The following is a 20,619-nucleotide window of genomic DNA, read 5'->3' on the forward strand; positions in this document are numbered from 1 at the left end:
AACTGAATTGTTTCCTTACCCCTCACCAAGTTTACTGATCACTGTATGTAAGGATCCAAGCCATGGCAGACTGGGGCAGAAGGTGGACCCTGGATATCGATCTGGCTTTGAGAGCTGGTGCCTGTTGGTCCACTTCTAAACCTTCTCCAAATACGACTTCACATTCCGTCCATATTGACCAGAGAGGAGGGATCGTGTTCTTTACACTAGAGCTATGGCGACTGATGCGCTGGCCTCCAGGGACTACCTCCACAGATGGAGAGGATGAGACTGCTCGCTCCCTCCTGGCACACCCACGAAGAAAAGCAGAACGTGGTTTTGCTTCAAGGAACACCCTTAACTAATTCGTCTCTATCCCTCCAAGTTTCCGCAGGTTCACTCGCTCCAACAGTGTGACGACGGCCGTGCAGGCCGACCTGGACTTCCATGACAACCTGGAAAACTCTTTGGAGTCGATAGAGGACAATTCGTGCCCCGGCCCGGTGGCCAGACAGTTCTCCCGGGATGCCAGCACCTCCACCGTCAGCATCCAGGGCTCAGGAAACCATTACCACGCCTGCGCGGTCGATGAGGACTTCGACGCGGACTTCGATCCTTCCATTCTGCCACCCCCGGACCCCTGGATTGACTCAATCACCGAAGACCCCCTGGAGGCCGTGCAGAGATCAGTGTGCCACCGGGACGGCCACTGGTTTCTGAAGCTTCTCCAGGCGGAGCGGGACCGCATGGAAGGCTGGTGCCAGCAGATGGAGAGAGAAGAGCGGGAGAACAACCTTCCTGAGGAGAGTAAGTGCGGCACCGCATATGCGCTTGCGCATACGCCTGGAGCTGTGGGCGGGGCATGGGGCGGGGCATCCAGGATGGGGCGGGGCGGGGACATTTTCTTCCTTCTTCCGGTTGCGCCGAGCTGCTCATGTTGTTGTCTCAGTTTCTGTAGCTCTGCGTCTAGGACTTTCGGCTCTGGACCATGGTGGGGTGTCCTGAGGCTTCTGAATGGTTCCTCTTTCCCCAAGACGCTCTCCCATTGGTGTTGCTCCTCAGGGAAGGAACAGTAATTCTAACTAGTTTAAAGATCCCCAGCTAGGCATCCTTTGGGTATTTATAATCTTCCAAATGTACTACTTTCACTAACATACAAGATTGAAACGAGGCTGGTCGTGTCTAGGCCGGTAGATGCCACGCTTATTGACAGTCTTAGCCCTGCTTAGCCCGCGCTTTCCTTCTTAGATTTAGGCAAATCTTAAGCTGCTAAAACAAGTAACACATTTCAATAGATTAAATAAATATAAAGGATGGATAAATTAAATAAATAATGGAGGCCCCAGACACCGTTCTTTTCAAACTTGGCCTTTTAACAACAATCCTTGTTAACAGTTGACAAAGAAGTTACCAGATGTCCACAGTCCTGAGACATGTTTTGTACATTTCCAAAAACTGTGAAATTTTTGGAAAATAGTTTATAATCAGTGTGTATATCAATGCTGCATGTTTATTTCCCTGTGAAAAACGATTATTGAATGAACAGTGGATCTTCCTACTGATAATATATTTGAATCAGGGAAAATCAGTGGTAGGCATCTAAGCCTGCCTTCATTTTGGGGTGGGAACCACCTGGAAGAGTATTGTCACGATGTGGCTTTTTAGATTTGTCTTTTAAGTCATCATTTAACTTTTTATCATGAAAATCTTAGAACAGGTACAAAAGTAGAGCGTTTATTATAATACCCCCCCCATCTGCCTATCACCCAGTTCAATGAGTGGCCAGTCTCAGCTTCTCCCATGTTGTCATCATTTTTGCCAGAGGATCTTAAGGAAAATCCAAGACATCTCGTCGATTCACTGTGCATCTCTGATAAGGACTTTTTTTTTTTTTTTAAATAACCAATCATGTATTATCATCCCTAACAAAAACAATAATTTCTTAATAATGAGATCTAGAGCTTTCTGTAAATCATGTTCAGTTAACTTACTAAGTAAACCAAGCTAACTGTGTCAGGGAGCAGTGAGCTTTCCATAAGGGAAGTATTTTTATGAGAATGGAGACTGCAAAATAACAGTTCACAGGTTGCAGGATTTCTGCTCTGGATCTTGCTCTCAGCTCTTCTCTGCTCTTTCCTCCTCCAGACCCCTATCCACCCACTGACTAGCTTATTTGTTCCCTTTCAGAGCAGGTTAGAAAACCCATCAATATGTTTCTGTAATGTTCCTTTTGTTCTTTCATGATGAGTGCAAACAACTTAGCAGTGGAAAAGCAAACCTCCTTGACACTTGCCCCAACGGTCCGTGCCACTGCATGCTCACCTGGGTGTGGATCCACAGAGAACATGCTCTGTGCCCTGGTGACAGGGTTATGAAGCAACACCTAATAGCGGTGGGTGGGGGCAGGTTTCAATAAGAAAGTCTTCTATGTGTATATATATGCATGCTCAATCATGTCTGACTCTCTTCAACCCTTTGGATTGTAGCCCGCCAGGCTCTTCTGTCCGTGGGATTCTCCTGGCAAGAATACTGTAGTGGGTTGCCATTTTCTCCTCCAGGGGAACTTCCCAATTCAGAGATTGAACCCATGTCTCCTACATCTCCTACACTATTAGACAGGTTCTTTACCAACTGAGCTACTGGGAAGCCAAGAAAGTCTTAGCAGTTGCATTTTCTTATTCTCCTTTCCCCTTATGAGCAAACTCAAAGCCTAGTAAGCTTTACTGGGATGTGGTAAACTTGCCCACATCTAAGAAGCAGTGGCCTCGGGTGCCCTGCTCAACAGGGCAAGCTGTTTTGCAGATTTCAGGTCATTCATTGGATTGATTCACACTTGTTCTAGCTTCCCCCAGTTAACTTCCAGTATGACCTGGGAAGCTGTTCATGTGGTGTTTTCTTTTCATCTTTTCTTCCCATCTGAGACTAGATCTATTTCTCTCAACCCAGCTTTATAATGATGCATGAGGATAGCCAATGTATAAAGATTTAGGAGAATCTTCCTTGACACTTACATAGCTGGTAAGTGTAAGTTATGAAAACAAGTCAATGTATTTTGATACAAGCATATGTATTTGAAAGGTGAAAATCATGCCAGAAAATCAGACTCTCATCCTGTGTTTGGGATGGAAGAGAAGTGTATTTGTATCTTGAACATGAAGGAACTGCTCATTCATTCACTATTCCAGAATGTTTACTTCAGATGCTATTTAAAATATTAATTTATTAAAAAATAAAGTAAAACATTGATTTATAAACAGGACTTATAAACCTATTCCATATGAAAATATTTTGTTATAACAAGATTGTTCTAATAATAATTTGCTCTTTGTACATGAAGGTACTGCTTGTCTTACCGTTAAGAAGCCATACATCTTAAGGACGTTTTCTTTAGAATAGTGATTTTTTTAGCTCTACCTCTATTTTACAAGGTTGCTGCCTGGGGACGGGGTGGGGGGGGTGTGAGGGTCATGGCTGCAGAACAAGCAAAGATAACTAAGCATGGGAGTGGTTTTGGTGCTTTGCTTTAAAGCAGTCAACTGAGTAATCTTAGATGGCAAGTATGCAATGAGACCTGTTTCAGTGGGGAGTGAGTTTCCCTTTGTAGTTTGAAATATATTTCGATATCAGAGCCCCCTTTTCCTAGTTTAAAAAACATACACCCAACACCAATAAAATAACAGGAATAACAGTGAAGCTTTTTAATAAGGGCTCAGAGTTCTGTCTCCTCAGTCCCTGGAACGATGTCCCTCCCTACCAACCAAAAAGTTCCTCAGATTTCTCGAGTTCAGTTGGAAAACCAATCGTCTATAGTGAAAAGTCCAAATTATTAATTTTTCGAAATATTGTTTTAGAACTTTAGATCAAACAGCTAACACAAAGTTCAGAGGTAAATGCCTTTAATTTTGGTTTTTTAAATGTACTAAAGTGATTCAAATTAGAAATGTCTAAGGACTGCAAGGAGATCCAACCAGTCCATTCTAAAGGAGATCAGTCCTGGGTGTTCTTTGGAAGGAATGATGCTAAAGCTGAAACTCCAGTTCTTTGGCCACCTCATCGAAGAGTGGACTCGTTGGAAAAGACTCTGATGCTGGGAGGGATCAGGGGCAGGAGGAAAAGGGGACGACAGAGGATGAGATGGCTGGATGGCATCACCGACTCGATGGCCGTGAGTTTGAGTGAATTCCGGGAGTTGGTGATGGACAGGGAGGCCTGGCGTGCTGCAATTCATGGGGTCGCAAAGAGTTGGACACGACTGAGCGACTGAACTGAATGTCTGTTCATATAAGCCCATCTAGCCTACAAAAAAGGCTCCTCCTTCAGCTTGAGCCTCACCTTCTAGAAGTCTTTGCAGAATGCACCACCTTGGGCTGAACTGGGTGCTTCTGTAATAGCCGTACATTTGTCTGCCAGGTATTTCCAACATTATTTGATGATAATCTATGTATCTCTCTCCTCGACTGAAAAGTGAGGTCTGAGGACAGAAATTGTTCTTGTCTCATTCATCTTCATATCCCCGTCCCTCTGACAGTTCTTGACATATAACAGGGGATCGGTGAATACGTATTTGAATCCTGAAACTATTTTGGAAATTCTGTTTTACAGAAGTGTTTTCTTTAGCCAAACCTTTCTTCCTAAGTAGCTTACAAAATATTCAACAAGTAACTCGCTGCTATTGTTGCCCAAAGCTGGAAGGGGCAGCGCCTGGCAAAGTGGGGAGCCCTGCTGATCAGAACAGGGATCCGGTAGACAGATATGAACACCAAAAGGCTGGAAAGGACTTGTGTGTCTGTCAGTTGCCTGGACTAGATGAACCCGCATGTCCCTTCTAGTTCTTGGGATGAGATTCTACTCACAAGCACCTGAAGGCTTTCTCTGTCTTTCATGCTCTGGGATGTATGAAATGGAAACTCCTACCCACTAGCGTACCAGAATTCTAAACAGCACAGAGGAGCATGCACATGCGCAGTCAGTCGCCAATTTCAAATGAGACTAATGGAAATTGCTGAGGATCTGACCAGAGAACAGGGAGAAAGCGAGAATACGAGCTCATGAAAGAATATCCATCTTGTCCTCACAGTCCCCGGGGCCCGTGGGCTACAGGCCTTGACAGGTGTTGTTTTATTTGCCCTCAAAACAGCTCTCTGGCAGTCTCTTGTCCAAGGTCACAGAACACAGAAGCGCCTGGTGGAATAGATACAACATGAATAACATCTGACAAGACAATAACACTTTGTGTGTTCCTGAGTGCCTCCTCCAAAGCTCTCCATACATATCTGCCCCTGCCTCCTTGGCAACCTCACTTCTGTTCTGATAAGTGGGCCTGGGGTTGCAGAGGGCCTTTGTTTTAGTAAGTCTCTAATTTAACCTTTGCTTGTTTTTTTTTAATAAGGGGGAGGGTAGTAAGGAAGGGGAGCCAGTTCTGTTTGGCAGGCATAGCCAATGTCTAAGTAACCGGCTTTTGAAAAAAAAAAAAAACCTGTGTACACAGAAAAAGAGCTTGGATAGAAGGGTCAAGCACAAATCTATGTGTCTGCTCATCAAACCACCTTTTGTGTTGAGTCCCAGACAGGAGGGTCATTCTTCAGGATACGTGACAATGGTGGCTCCGTGAACAATCCCTCCCAGGAGAGCTGGTCTTCACCATCAGCAGGGAAAGAAGCAGGACTGGGTGGGAGAAAGGACGATTCTAATCATACCTGTTTAATTTATCTTGTGGGGCCCCAGAATTATTCCATATTTTAAATATTTTTAAATGTTTAGTGAATGTGCTTAATGTCTCTGAATGGCCCACTTAAAAATGGTTGAAATGGTAGATCTTATGTATATTTCACCACACACACACAAAAATATCCCCTCTCCCCCCAAAATACTCTGCAGCAGCTGAAGGTATTTGAGTCAGAACTTGCTATCATCACGTCCATACTTATTCATCATGCTTCTAGGAATGTAAGTTAAATATCTTCCTGAATTCAAAACACAGCATGTCCGTGGGGGAAAAAAAGAAGTTCGAAGCAGCAACTGTCTGCTCTGGGACCTCCCGGGGTGGTCCAGTGATTAAGACTGTGCTTCCAATGCAGAGGGTGTGTGTTTGATCCTGGCTGGGGAACTAAGATCCTGCAGACCGCGTGGCACAGCCTCCCTCCCCCTGTAAAGAAGCAACTGCTTGATGGGAACCTGAGATTCAGATTTGGGGCCTGGGTTGGTTGCAGTCACCCTTCTCTATAAGAGAGCTGAAGTAACAAAGTGATAGTCGCTCAATCACATCCAACTCCTTGTGACCCCATGAACTGTAGCCTTCCAGGCTCCACAGTCCATGGAATTTCCCAGGCAAGAATACTGGAGCGGGTAGCCGTTTCCTTTTCCAGGGATCTTCCTGACCCAGGGATCAAACCTGGGTCTCCTGTATTGCAGGAGGACTCTTTACCATCAGAGCCACCAGGGAAGCCCTGAAGAAAAAAAAAAGTCATCCAATTTGCAGTAATTATTCAGTAATCAGTTATTTTATGCTGCTATCATCTTAATTCTAACTGCTGCTTCCTGGGGATCTTGTTTGTGGCTTTACAGGACTGGAAAACACTGCTTTCCCCAAAGCTGGACAAATGTACTTAAGGAAGTCCAGAAAGAAAACAAACACTTACAGTCACGGCTCTCCAAAAGTCGAGCTATAAATTCTTCGGGTGTGGGGAGCTATCCTTTTTCCTGATAAAATGAAAGCAGCATGAAGACTTTGGTTCTTGGGTTAAACCTTCCTCCCTAACAGTCGATGGTAGGTTTCTGGCTCAATAACAAACTAAAAGAAATCTGCAGTGAGCAAGGGAGCCATAGCAGCTGACAGAATGTTCCTGCAGCTCTTGAAGTAAACCGACCCGAGCTTGTCTCAGACAATGGGCCCTTGTGTGAAACAGCTGTCCCAGGGAGATGCTCCCTCACACTGTTGGAGAGGGCCTGCATGTTACAGGGATCCGTCTGGTTTTATCTGACCAGGACGAAACGCCCAGATGGAGCGCAAGGCTCCCACCAGGAATGCAGTCCAGCACCACCGGCTCCAAACATAGGCTCAGGTTTCAGTGGCCCCAGGATGAAATATACTGGTTGATTGTGCTTGGAAATCTAGCTTTGCCTCCTGAACTGTGGACAACTTCTATGTGGAATTTTCAGGCTTTATCTGAAACAAACGGATAAACCCAAAGCGTGTGTGGGAGGGAGGCAGATTAGTAACACTTTCATTTTGCCTGGTAATAGCATCCCCCTTTACTGAAATTTGACCTTGAGTCCCCTAGAAGGACTGGGAACCTTGACAGTGAACGTCGGGCTGGTAATGAAACCTGAAATGGGGTTTGCCAGGTTTCAGGTTGAGTTACAGTGGGGAAGCTGTGCACAGTCATTGCCTCACCCGTTGATGGGTGCCATCCCAAGCTTGCTCTGCCCAGGGTTCCTGTGGCCTCTCTGCAGCCTGAGGACTGGTGGGTGGCAGGCACAGGAGCATGCTGTGATTTCTTCAGATCAGCTGCCTCGAGCCTTGAGTGCTTCTAAGTGGGTAAGGTGGGTGCATCCCAGCTCCTTCCGGTTCTAGTCTCATCTTTCCTTTGAATTGACCTTTGAAAGGTCCCTCCCCACCTCCATGCCCCAACACACACACACATGCACACACACACACACAGGCTTACATGTTTTTTAAGGTCTGACCAACCTGAAATTCGTGACCACAAAGGAAGTGGCAGTAATGAAAAGAAAACTGGGTGCAATGTGTCCTATGTTTAACCTTCCAGCATGCTGGGTACGTTTTGCTTTGCACAGTGCTGGGCACAAAGAGGAAGGCGTTGGTGCTGGTCTGGGCATCCTTTTGCAGGTGTGTTTTACTGGGAGTGATCTGAGGCTGAGAGGCTCAGAGGCATGAAGGCAGGGAGAGGCAGAGATGGGCAGAGGGAAGCAGGACCATGACTGGAAGCCGCTTTCCTGGTGCTGTTCTCAATGTTCTAGACATCTCTACTCAACAGAAAGGCAGTGATTGCAGAGAGAGGACTTGCCTCATGGAGCACAATTCCCCATTGCTTTCTCTAACCATAACTATTTCTGTGGAAGATCACTGGAATGGACTTTAAATGCAGTTTTTAGTCCTTCCATATTCCCAAGGGAAATGTTAACACATTTCATCTCATTCCAGTTTCAAAGGCTCAAAAACTGTATCTGTCTATGTGATGTAGATGCTGTTACTAGTTCATGGCTGATGTAAATGGAGACATGGATGGGAACATAAGCATCTTTTACAAGTAGGAGTCCTGGAGTAAGAGTTGGGGAAAAATAAAATTAGCTGAGTGTTTGAATACTTGCTCTTTACAAACAAAATAATATTTCCCCCAGGGCTTAGCCCCATGGAAGCTCTGGTTTTAGTCCACGAGATAATTTCTACTTGAGAATTCTATTCTTTGTTCATTAACCTTTAATAAATTCATCATTCTTTATTCATTTAAGTTTTGGCTCCTTTAAGGGAAAAAAAAAAAAGTGCTTTTGTTACATTCAGAGCAGCCGTTGTCAGCCAGGAATGAAACAGATCCATGTTTTCTGTGGAGACCTTTTATTGACAGCAGCTCTGGATCACAAATGTATTTGAGAAACAGCTGGGCAGTTGGTTGGCAAAATTCTTTTCCACGAGGACACACTTGTAAATAAAAACGTCTCCGCATGGATAATCTGACTTGAAATCACACAGATTTTGGTCTGACAAATCCACATGACTTTGGAGTAAGTGGGTGGATCCATTCTTTTAAAACTTCCTTTTTCCTCCTCACTCCTAAAGTCTAAACCATCGTGGCGGGAGGCCAAGTGAGTAGAAAGAAGTCAAAAGTTGACAATAAGGAGGCTTAATTCATCCAGAGGCATGTTCCACTTTATCCCAAATGGCCTGGCTCTTCCAGCCAGAGTCAGCACAACTAGTATTATAAACAGAAAACCACGAGGAACAATCTTGCCTAGGAAATCCCATGGACAGAGGAGCCTGGTGGGCTACTGTCCATAGGGTTGCAAAGAGTTGGACATTACTAAAGCTACTAAGCACACAAGAGGAACAATAACCCAACCAAAACTGTATTAGCTAATTAATTAATCAAGATTGTAATAAAAAAGTGGTGCTGGGCACAGTAAAATCTTAAAGAAGTGGAACGCTTAAGGCCTGGAATCTTACCATTAATTTTTCAGGTTAACATAAAGGTTACAGATGAGTCAGTTCACTTCGAAACTTATTCCTTCTACAGGATATCAGGAGTTACGTTGGCTCAGTCTATGCCATCGAGGGGCTCCTGGTCTGGTTGGAAAGCCAGACAAATAGATGATGCTGGAAAGAATTTGGAAAGGGCAGAGACAGAGCTGTGCACAGGAATTTGAGGTGCAAAGACAGGGAGAGGTTAAAGGGGTGGGGCCAGTGGGCGGGGTTAGTGTGGGCCCAAGGCAGGAGGCACCCTCAGTTCAGTGTTTAGCCTGAGCAAAAGCACTGTGGAGAGACCAGCTTTGGGAAATTGGGGGCCTAACGCATCATAGGAATGGGCAGAGGTGAGGTTAAACAGGTGGCCCAATAAAAGGAGTTTCTCGCTTATTTCAGGGATGATAGAGGAGCACAGAACAGTTTTAAGCATGAGAATTGTATGAGATAAGAACACCCTCTGGCTCCCTCAACAAAGCCAAACCTCCAAACTGGTGAGGACGGGTGCTGGAGCCTTTAGCCCTAACTGTAAGCAACTAGAGTCGCCTGAAGGGGATGTGGATTTGGGGACACAAATCCAAAGAGGTGTCTAGCAAGTGCTCAGACATGCTACACCAGGGGCTGGTATAACCCCAGTTACAAATTTGAGCAAAATAAACCTCTTTTACAGAATAGCTGAACCCAGGAGCATGGATGAGATCACTCACAGGAGTCAAGGGAAGTAGACTCAGGACCGAGCTTTGTGTTCAACATTCCAGAGGTAGAGGGAAGAGGGAAGCCAGGCCAGGACCAGAGAGCCCTGTGAGTACCCAGGGGGCTGAGATTCCCTTGTGCCAAACACAGAGGACCAGAAGTGGGGGGAGGGCAGGGACAGCCAGACTGAAGGGAGGCAGGACCACTGGGAGCTGAGGATGCGGAGAGCAAAGGAGTCTGCCCTTTGAAGAATCCAGCATCTACCAGGATGTATTCATATGCTCTGGCTGCCGTGACAAAGTACCACCTGGTGGTCTGACCAACAGAAATTTTTTTGGTCATAGTTTTGTAGGCTAGAAGGCTGAGATCAAGACGCCGGTTTCTCCCAAGGCCTCTCCCCTTGGTCTGGTCTTCCCTCTGTGTGTATCTACGTCCTAACTCCACTGTCTTATAAGAACACCAGTTATATTGGATGAGAGCTCACCTTAATGACCTTGCTTTAACTTAAATACAGGTTTGAAGGCCAAATACAGTCCCGATCAGAGGTTCTTGAGGTTAGGATTTGAACAGATGACTTTGGGGAGGACAGAAGTCAGCCCATAACAGGGGAGGAGAGGGATTTTAGGTTAGCTAGAGGGGATTACGAGATGGGGGAGGACTTTTCCCTTAGGATGGGAGAGACTTGAGGCAGCTCCCAGGTCTCTCAGGTAAAGCTCTCGAGAGGGGCTGAGATGGAAGAGCAACCAGGAGGGAGTGGGACCAAGGATACAGGGAGATGGGAAGGGTGGATGTGGAGAGCTATTTAGCACAGGGGTGGTTGTCAATCTTGAGCTGATTCCATCAGGAATGAATGGCAGTACTTCGGGCACCTGACATCTCTGATGCTGGCCTCATCACTGCTCATCCATCATGCAAAAACCTCCCCTCTTTAGAGCTTTAGGGAACCATGGGGGTGGGCAAGTGTCAGGAGAGGCAGAACACTGAGAATATTCATGCCTGGTTCCTTCCGTTTTTTCATCTCATAGGAAACAAGGTTTTTGCTGAAGACAAGGAAGCAGGGATTCAGTTGCCAGTGAATGAGAGTCAGAAAAGAAGGGTCAGGGAGGGAGTGTACCAAGACCATCTCCAAGGACTAATGATCAGCAGCAAGAGACACACTTGAGTTTGGAACCCACGGATTTGAATGGCTCTAAACCATGTGGCGAAACACAGTTCCACGAGAAGGGAGGGCCCTGCACTCTGCAGGCCAGCAGAGTGTATCTGGTCTGCTCTGTACTTGAAGATGGACCTTATTTGCCTGGAGCAACTGTGGCTCCCAGGGAGAATCTGATCTTTGATTTTGCAGGTTTCTTTTCTGCACAGGCTCCAACAGAGTGGTCTAGGCATCCTTGGTTAAGATCCTGTCTCCTCTGTGTGTCTCTGTCAGTCAGTTAACCACTGTTCTAGCTCTGATAGGTGGGGAGCTATGCCAGACTCTACAGATAGGGATGAAAATCTGGGGCCCTGAAGAATTGTTATGGATTCCTTATCTACACAGAGACATGATTAAAGACATGATTCACTCTCTCCTTGACACTTGTCTAGGTCTGCCTGCATGGCAGCCACCAAAAAAGAGGACATTCAATCAGTCCACACTGTTGGGAAGAGAGTTTGGAGTGTGAAGATTCACAGGAGAAATAATCCCCTGTTTGGGAATATGTCACCTTTTGTTTCCCCGGGAAAGGATATAGGAGTTATAATTCCTGCTGCAGCCTAAGGATTTTCATACACAATTTCATCATATCTACAGTCTACAATCCTAGGAAGATAGTATTATGATCACTCGGCAGATAAAGAGGGCAGAGTCTGAGTACAATAAATTCTCTCAGGATCTGTAGCTGATAAATGGCATTTCAGATTCCAGTACCTGTGCTTTGTCTGCTATGTTACACAGAGGAAGTTAGACAGGCAAGGAAGCAGACCAGGTGAATTAGGTGTAGGCAGCTGAGTCTGGGAGGTGTTCACCTAGTCTGACCGCTGTAGAACCTTCACCACTGGTGGGACAGCCAGATGGACTCCTTTGAATTGATAGGTAGTGTCCAGGTTGAAGACATAAAAAATACATCTGTTCTGCTCTTTCTCTCTCTTTTTTTTTAAGAGCTGAGAGTTCCATTTATTATTTATGTATTTATTTTTGGCTGCGCTGGATCTCTGTGGCTCTGTGCGGGTTTTCTCTAGTTATGGCGAGCAGGGCTACTCTTCATTGTGGTGGCTGGGCTTCTCATTGCTGTGGCTTCTCTGGTTGTGGGGCATAGGCTCTAGGGTGTGTGGGCTTCAGTAGCTGCAGCACATGGGCTCAGCAGTGTGGTGCACACAAGCTTAGCTGCTCTGCGGCATGTGGGATTTTCCCAGACCAGAGATGGAACCTATGTCCCCTTCTTTGGCAGGTGGATTCTTATCCACTGCACCACCGGGAAGTCCTCAGCTCTGTTTCTGAGTTCTAACATGCTGCTGGGGGAGCTGGCATAGTCGGGAAGCACTGGGTGTTTGACCGCTTCCAGTCCCAGTATTTCTAAGTGAATGAATGAGTTTCCAGACTCCCCATGGACTGTCCCTGCACCAGCTTTTATGGAGACTCCACGTATCTTTGCAGCCCCCTCTGGGGCTGTTTTGGCCTTGGCGTTGAGGGCCAGCCCAGTCCCTGCAAAGTTAACTGCCGCCACATACAGTAAAAAAAAAAAATGGGGCTTCTTCGGTGGCTCAGACGGTAAAGAACCCACCTGCAATACAGAAGACCTGGGTTCGATCCCGTTTTACATATAAGAAAACAGAGATTAGGTGACCTATCCAGAGCAATGGATGGTAAGTTTTCCAGAGAGGACCCTCAGCCAACTCAGGGCCTGACCCTTTAGCTTCTGTGGTATCCTGTTTCCCCATGTCGTTTCTGCTTTGGGGTGTTGAGAGATGGAGGGAGGTGACTATGTAGAAAATAGATAACTGATGAGAACCTATTGCATAGCACAGGGAACTCTACTCAATGCTCTTTGGTGACCTGAAATAGGGAGGAAATCTAAAAAGGGGAATATATGTATATGTATGGCTGATTCACTTTGCTGTACAGCAGAAACTAACACAATATTTTAAAGCAACTTTACTCCAATAAATTTTTTAAATTAAAAAAGAAAAAGGAGGAAGGCCTCACAGACATGATGGATCAATTAAAGAGGAAAATGCAACCATCCCAAAAGATTCTAAAACAGATAGACTGAAAAAATCCAACACTTAGGCCTGAAGAATTGTGCCAGGTGCTCTCAAGGAGGACCCCAGCTCTCCCCTAGGGAGGTGGTCTCTGCACTTCAGCCTCACGGTTGACTGGTGACTTCCCAAGCCCAGAGATGCCCTGGTTATGTGCGTGCTCAGTCACTTCAGTTGTGTCTCTTGTGACTATGGACTGTAGTCCGCCTGGCTCCTCTGTCCATGGGGATTCTCCAGGCAAGAATACTGCAGTGGGTTGCCATGCCCTCTTCCAGAGGATCTTCCTGACCCAGAAACGTGTGTGAACTATTTGGGTAGAGACCAGTGGTGGCCTGCCAGAACCATTATCCAGCCTGGCAGCCTTAAACTAACTGAGAAGCAATTGACCAGGAAACCCTGAGGCAAAGGACATTGCTTGTCCTTCTGTTGTCTTCTCAGTCTTTGTGGGGAATGAGGTCAAGAAAAGGAGATCTAATTCCACTCTGAGTCTCAGACACGGTAAAGTCAGAACAAAATTACAGCAGCAAAAACGTTGCTTCAGTCCCATAAAATCCGTCCCGGCCCCAGTGAAGAGCTTCAAGTGGGCAAGAGCTTCAAGAGGCCCGCCTGCTCTGTTTTTCTCTGTGGCTGCTGCCATCTCACCTTCCTTCCTGCCCGGTGGCGGTGGCGGGTGGCCGGGCTCCAGCCACGCAGTCCCCACCAGGCGGAGCGTAGTGCCTCTGGGATAATCTGGAGCTTGGGATGCTCAGACATGCTCAGGGATGCTCCGGGCAGAGGCTCCACCCCGCTCAGCTCGCCCACTGCTGGAAGGTTCTCCCCTTTGACTTCACTCAAGGCAAGAAGTAGCTTGCAAAGGGGAGGATTTTCAGCACAGTGCACAGGGAATTAAACCTCTCTGAACAATAACGCTGGTCCATGGAGTGTAAAAGCTGGGACAGTGCTGGCGTTCCCTAGGCAACGGGCTGAAAATGTTCGCTCCTTACAAAATCTTTCAATTGGCCAGGCTTTCTTTCCTGACAGTCCCAGTGGCTGAGCTCCGGAAAAATAAGGAAGCCTGTGGATGGGATTTGGTGAGTGCCATGAGATCCCTACCCCCTGCAAGTCAGGGCTGCTTTCCTTGTGTTTGGATTCGGATTAGAAAAACAAGCTAGCAGCCCATGACTGCTGACACAAATAAATCCCTAACCGGACTGGTAAACACTGGAAATTCATCCTTGCAGTAAAAGGGAAAAAACAAAGCAGAACTATTTGCCTCCTCTCCTGGTAACATCCATGGCTGTGATGGAAAACTCCGTTATCCCTAAGAAAGATGCCTGGTGAGCACGTGGGTTTTTCCAAGCTGGTTTTCTACTTTAACTCAGGAGTCTCTCTTGCACAGATGCGCAGAGCGACGGCAAGACCTGGCTGTGTGTGTGTGTGTGTGTGTGTGTGTGTGTGCGCGCGCGCGTGGGTTCTGCATACGGTCTTCCCTAATTACTATAGCGCAACTTCCTCTTTGCTTTGCCAGACTAAGTCTCAACAATGAGACATTACGTGTAAACTTCTTGTCTGTTTGCTTTTTTCAGTTCTAGGGAAAATCCGAACCGCAGTGGGCAGTGCCCAACTTCTTATGGCCCAGAAATTCTACCAGTTCAGAGAACTGTGTGAAGAAAACCTGGTAGGTATCTTCCCTCTCAATACTAGTTTTCCCTGCTCCTCCCCATGAGAAGACCATGTGGTCAAGACCAGTCCAACTAAAGTAGAACCAAGCCAGGGCTCATTGGACTCTCTTAACCTAAAAGAGAGAATTTTCTGATTAATCATATATTTCCTGCTTTTCTTAAAAATATTTATCTTTTAAAATAATAAAAAATATTAAATAATCTTTGAAGAAAGAATCCAATCAAGTTAAAACTCCATTTCCTTTTTTTTTTTTTTTTTCTGGTTGCTGAAGATTTTCTATTTTCCTGGCCTCCTGATTTTATTATTCTTACCCAATTGGAGCAGTCTGATATTTCAAAAATAATATTTCAGAAAAAAATCATTTTGGATAACGAGTTTCTTTCTGAAGTAGCCATTGGGGCCTTTTTCCTTATCAGAGTACTCTGTTTTAATTCAAGAACTGGAGGTGGAAGGTGTCAGAAAGTGTAAGTTTGATCTCCATGAGAACAATGAATCATTCATCTTTCTTGGACACACAGAAATGAAATAAAGCAGAACAAACAGACAAAACCAGTATTAGCAGCAACAATATTTTTTAAAAACTGTCAGCAAAATGCAAGGCCAAGAACTTCCTCACATTTTTTTTTTTAAATTCTGCCATCTCCACAAGTGTCATTCCACAAAAATAGCTTTTATTGGCCAATTAATGATCAAGCTGCATCTGTGCGCTCAGTCGCTCAGTTGTGTCCAACTCTTCGCGACCCTATAGACTGTAGCCTGCCAGGCTTCTCTGTCCATGAGATTCTCCAGGCAAGAATACTGGAGTGGATAGCCATTTCCTCCTCCAGAGGATACCCCCAACCCAGGGATGGAAACTGCATCTAAAATAAAGAAAATGAAAAGCAATTCTTTTAATCTTCTGGAAAGTTCAAAACACAATCATTTGTGATCTGATTGACCCAAACTATGATTTTTTTTTTTAGCATTTTAACCACATCTTGTTGTTAACAAGGACAAATACAGACTGAATGGGATTTGTCTAGACAAGACTCAACCAAGAGCAGATATAAAGTCTGCACAAGTCAGTGCTCTTGTTCCCCTTCACCAGGCTTTTCTTTCTGAAACCTCTTTCTTGCCTCCTCACCCCCACCTCCCACACATATAGTTTGTTTTCCCCTTCCTCAGCAAAAATGACCTGGCCCGTCTTTTACCTTCTCAGAAATTCTATTCTGAATTATGAGATAATATATATTAGTAAATGTATTGATCAGTGATTTAACAAATATTTTATTGAGCTTCACTATGTGTCAGGTACAGAATTCCTTCTAAATTGTAAACTTGCTCACATGTCACAGATCTTAATTCATATTAAATTCATATTATTCTTTAACTCTTTAAATTAAAAAGTTCATATAAAGCCATATTTCTCAAACTGGCCCTCCTTATCTTTCTCATCCTCTGTCACCTCTGGCCTCCAAGTGACCTGGTTCAGACTGAAGCAGGTTTCGCAACTACTTTTGCTGGGTGTCACAGGAGCCACTGATTAAGAGACTGGCTGAGCACCCAAGCTCTTTCTCTCTGCTTCCCCATTCATCCCTTGGATGATGAGGGGGCAAAGAGATTCCTGGTGGGAAAGGAACAAATTTCCCATGTTACTACAGAGTTAAATGCTATCATTCTATGTATTAATGCACTAACACAGTTTAACAACAGGGCTTGGGACCTAGAAGGCTTTAGTGAACTTCAGGTATAAGCAATTTAGCATTTTTTTTTTTGCAATTTAGCTTTTAATTACAAATGAGATAAGGTAATATATTGTGAGATCATAAAACTCCAGTTGACAGGTACTTTGTCAAAGTTATTATCTGTCTATTCTGAACCTAGATATTAAGAAACATTCGAGTTTACTATATCAAAATGCTACAGAGAAGCCCTCTTGTCAATTCAGGTGTCACTGGAATAGAGTTTAACAGTGAACCAAATACTTAAAATTTTAGAATTTAATTATTCCAGTGAACTATGGGTAATTTTTAAAGTATAAGTTTATAAATACATTCTTGTATTTATTTTGAAATCAGACCAATAATACCCATCCATTAAAAGGCTAAAAAGTATTTTTTCCCATCTATTAACTTTGATGGTCACTGACCCTGTGCTTTCTGAAATTCTGATGATGTCATTTCTTTAGGGTTGTTTTAAAAGTAAGAATGGGCCTCAAGTTATTATATGGCATGAGATTTCACAGTCTTTCCAATTGCCTGGGATACCCAGAGGTAACCAAATGGAACCTCAATAGAAACCTCTGATAAGTATGAGCCCCACCTATCTGCCCATGAATACCTTTAGCTATTGTTGCCGGTAGTAATACCTTCAGTCTCTTAGTTATGGCTTTTCTGCCTCAGATCATATAAATTCGTGGTTCCTACTCTCTAGTGCTTGTCAGGGATATGTGAATGAGGGCAAAGAAAGTCAATCCACACATCAAAGAATGTTTAATATTATCTAGCAAATGCACAGAAATCTATGTGTACATACAGACAAGTGTTCTCATGTTTGCCGTATTATGTTATGGTCAATTTAAAACCAATTCATTTCCAAATGATTATGTCCAAGTACTTATATGATAAAATGACTTCTGATATTAGAAATATCTTAATTGTTAAACACACAATACTTTGAAAATTTAATTCTTTTATTACTTATCATTTGTTTGCCCTATTATTTCACTCAATGTAAATATTAAAATGAATCTTATTTAGATTCCTTATCTGTTCTCTGAGTATGTTGGATGCCATGGAGTCAAATACTGACTCTAATAACAATAGACTGTATTTTTTGTAATATGGTATTTTCATTTAAATATAGTTTTAAATGCATTTTGGCATATATCACACATTCTGGGTTTTTTCCAAATGTTTAGACTCCCCACCATACCATACTGATAGATGCTGTATTACAAAAGAATTTTACCTTGGCATTGAGAATCACTGACTCAAATGTGTATAAAATGACTGTATAAAATTATCGTTGTAGTGGAATCTTTTTTTTTTTTTAAAGCCAAATTCATAGAGAGAGTATAAAAGTGATTGCCAAGGGCTCAGGGGTAGGGGAAATGGAGGGGGCGATGGTAAAATGATAAAGATTTTCAGCTATAAAATGAATGAGGTCTGGGGATCTAATTAGAACATGGTGACTACGGTTGATAACACTGTATTGTCTAACTGAGCTTTGCTAAGAAAGAATAGAAGATAAATGTTCTCTCACACACACAAAAAAGGATAAAGATGTGATGTGATGATGTGCTGCTAAACTCGATGGGGAACTCCTTACGCAAGGTGTGTCTATACCAAATCATCACACGGTACATTCTAAATATCTTATAATCTTATTTGTCAATTAGTTCTTAATAAAGGTGAATATATATAGAGATATATATATATAATGTATGCATGTATGCTCAGTCGCTCAGTAGTGTCCGACTCTTTCAGACCCATAAGTATAAGTTTATATAAGTTTATATAAGTTTATTCTCATGCCCTCCTCCAGGAGATCTTCCCCATCCAGGGATCGAACGCTTGTCTCTTATGTCTCCTGCCGAGGCAGGTGGGTTCTTTACCGCTAGTGCCACCTAGGAAGCCCCATAAAACATATATACATATACCTATAAAATATAAAATAAATAAATAAAAGTACCATCAGTGAGGAGGGCATGGCAACCCACTCCAGTATTCTTGCCCAGAGAATCCCCATGGACAGAGGAGCCTGGCAGGCTACAATCCATGGTGTCACAAAGAGTCGGACACAACTGAGCGACTAAGCACAGCATAGCACCATCAGTAACTTCACTTTTCTCTCCTATCTGAAAACTAAAAGGAACTCATCCTCCTTTTGTTATTTGAAGTATTTGAAAATGCCGCGTTGATCCTGGGCTTGTCACAAACATCGCTTCTAAAGCGTGACTGTTTTTCTTTCTCTTGCACAGAATCCCAATGCTCATCCAAGGCCCACCTCTCAGGATCTGGCAGGGTTCTGGGACATGCTGCAGTTGTCCATAGAAAACATTAGTATGAAATTTGATGAACTTCATCAGTTAAAGGCCAATAATTGGAAACAGATGGATCCTCTTGACAAGAAGGTAGAACAATGTAGATTTTGTATGGTTCATTTAAAAACCTGCACAAACACTGGACAGTCTAAATAGGCTTCTGCTCTCAGTCTTGTTGTTTACAATGTGAAATGGAGCTGAAATCATATTAATTTCATTGTAATGACAATGTTTACATAGTAATCATTTGGGATATTATCTGTAATATGTTTCAGGCATATTTTTAAAGAAAAACCTGTCTGTGAATTGGAAAATGGGAATGTGGCTTTTTTTTTTTGTTAATTAAACTTTAAGTTAAACCATTTTAGTCACTGGAAGGAACTGCCTCCATTTTGCTTTTTAAACTAAAATAAATGACATCTTCAGTGCATGATTACATAGAGCAAGAGTACAACTTCCTTACACCCCTAGAATGTGTTTCCGAGAAAATAGGAAGCCCTGCAAACTAACCGACTTTGATAATCATTTCATAAATATAGTAATAAAGAAACCACTGTTGTTCAAGTCTAAAAATATAAACACCGTATAGTTTCACAGTAATCATAAATGTTGGGATCTTTTTTTAAAAAAAAAAGGTTTTACCTTTGGTTGATTTGCCTTGGGGAGTATTGCTCACTGGGTTCCTCATGCAAGAGCTTAGAAATAAAGACTCAAATTCTTTTACTTGAATTAATAAACTGCAGTTTTCACATTTGACTACAGTGGCTCCACCAGGCTTGTCCAGGTATCCAATGTCCACCCTCCTAGGCTGACCGGAGATGCATGACATTTTTAACCCTTTGCTTTCCTACAGCCTGAGGTCAAATGATTCTGAGAGGTTCAACTTCTGAAGTCAGGCACAGCCATTTCTGTGATGCCTCTTCCTGATCCTTTCACCTATCAGTCCAGTCCATTCTGCTGCTGCCCATCATAATATCAAAGTTCTTGGAGTCCCTGGGCTCTCAGGAGAAATCTAATGCTAAGGGCCGGTGCATAACTGAAGGGGCCACCACTCTCATCACTGTCCCTCATCTCCAATTCTGTCACCATCCACCTGGCGGGTTTTGGTATGAAACATCAAAGTACCATTGATGCCTGTGTGGCTTCTCACTGGGGTAGCCAAACATTTGCATTCATTCTAGTTTTCTTTAATCTGAGTTTAAAACTGTCTGCTAAACAAGCTTTTAAATTGGTCTGGTTTTAAGAAAACATTACAGATGTACACACATAACTGGTAACTGATTTTCTAGAGCTAACCATCTAATTACTTATTCATCAATTTTTTAAAATTGTTGTTAAAAAAAATAAACTATGCAAGGAAAGGAAAATATGACTAAAACATTTTCAACAATCGTACTTTCAAAAGTATCTACTGAGTGTCCCAATCATGAAGATTTTAAATGTCCAAAAGGAGTGAAGCTAAGAATTGATATATGGTACCTAGTGACAGTTATACTATAAATCATTATTAACTTGATTTCTAAATCTTCATGCACGGTATCTGTGATCAGAGCTTTGCATCACCCCATGAACTGGAGGGGAAACAATGAACAAATGCAATCAGAGTTGGTGGAATACAGTTTGCACTCTGTGCTTCCTTTTTTTTATCCACACGAGACTCCACCTTAAACAACCGGCGGGCAACTCCACTGCAATAAGGGTAACTAGGCACTCCACGAAGGCCAGCAAAGGAGGAACACAGAGAGTGCCCTTTGGAGAATCATGGAATCCATATTTTAAGATACTTCTCACATTTAGGTTTATGAGAATTTAAGGTATTTTATTAAAAGAT

The 20,619-nt window shown here is 43.5% G+C and overlaps 1 protein-coding gene across 2 annotated transcripts in view; it reads left to right on the plus strand.

The window, feature by feature from the left end:
* Positions 1-19,288, plus strand: part of DLGAP1 (discs, large (Drosophila) homolog-associated protein 1) — a 294,987-nt gene extending 275,699 nt beyond the window's left edge. For both annotated transcript variants that reach the window (XM_010832710.1, XM_010832711.1), the window contains exons 8-10: positions 365-786; positions 14,668-14,759; positions 18,726-19,288. In XM_010832710.1, coding sequence (XP_010831012.1) covers positions 365-786; positions 14,668-14,759; positions 18,726-18,944 — 733 coding nt within the window. In that variant the 3' untranslated portion in view covers positions 18,945-19,288. The remainder of the gene's footprint in view (positions 1-364; positions 787-14,667; positions 14,760-18,725) is intronic.
* The last annotated feature ends 1,331 nt before the right edge of the window (positions 19,289-20,619 follow it).

This window comes from Bison bison, unplaced genomic scaffold (genome assembly GCF_000754665.1).
Source record: "Bison bison bison isolate TAMUID 2011002044 unplaced genomic scaffold, Bison_UMD1.0 scf7180017862158, whole genome shotgun sequence".
Lineage (NCBI taxonomy): Eukaryota > Metazoa > Chordata > Mammalia > Artiodactyla > Bovidae > Bison > Bison bison.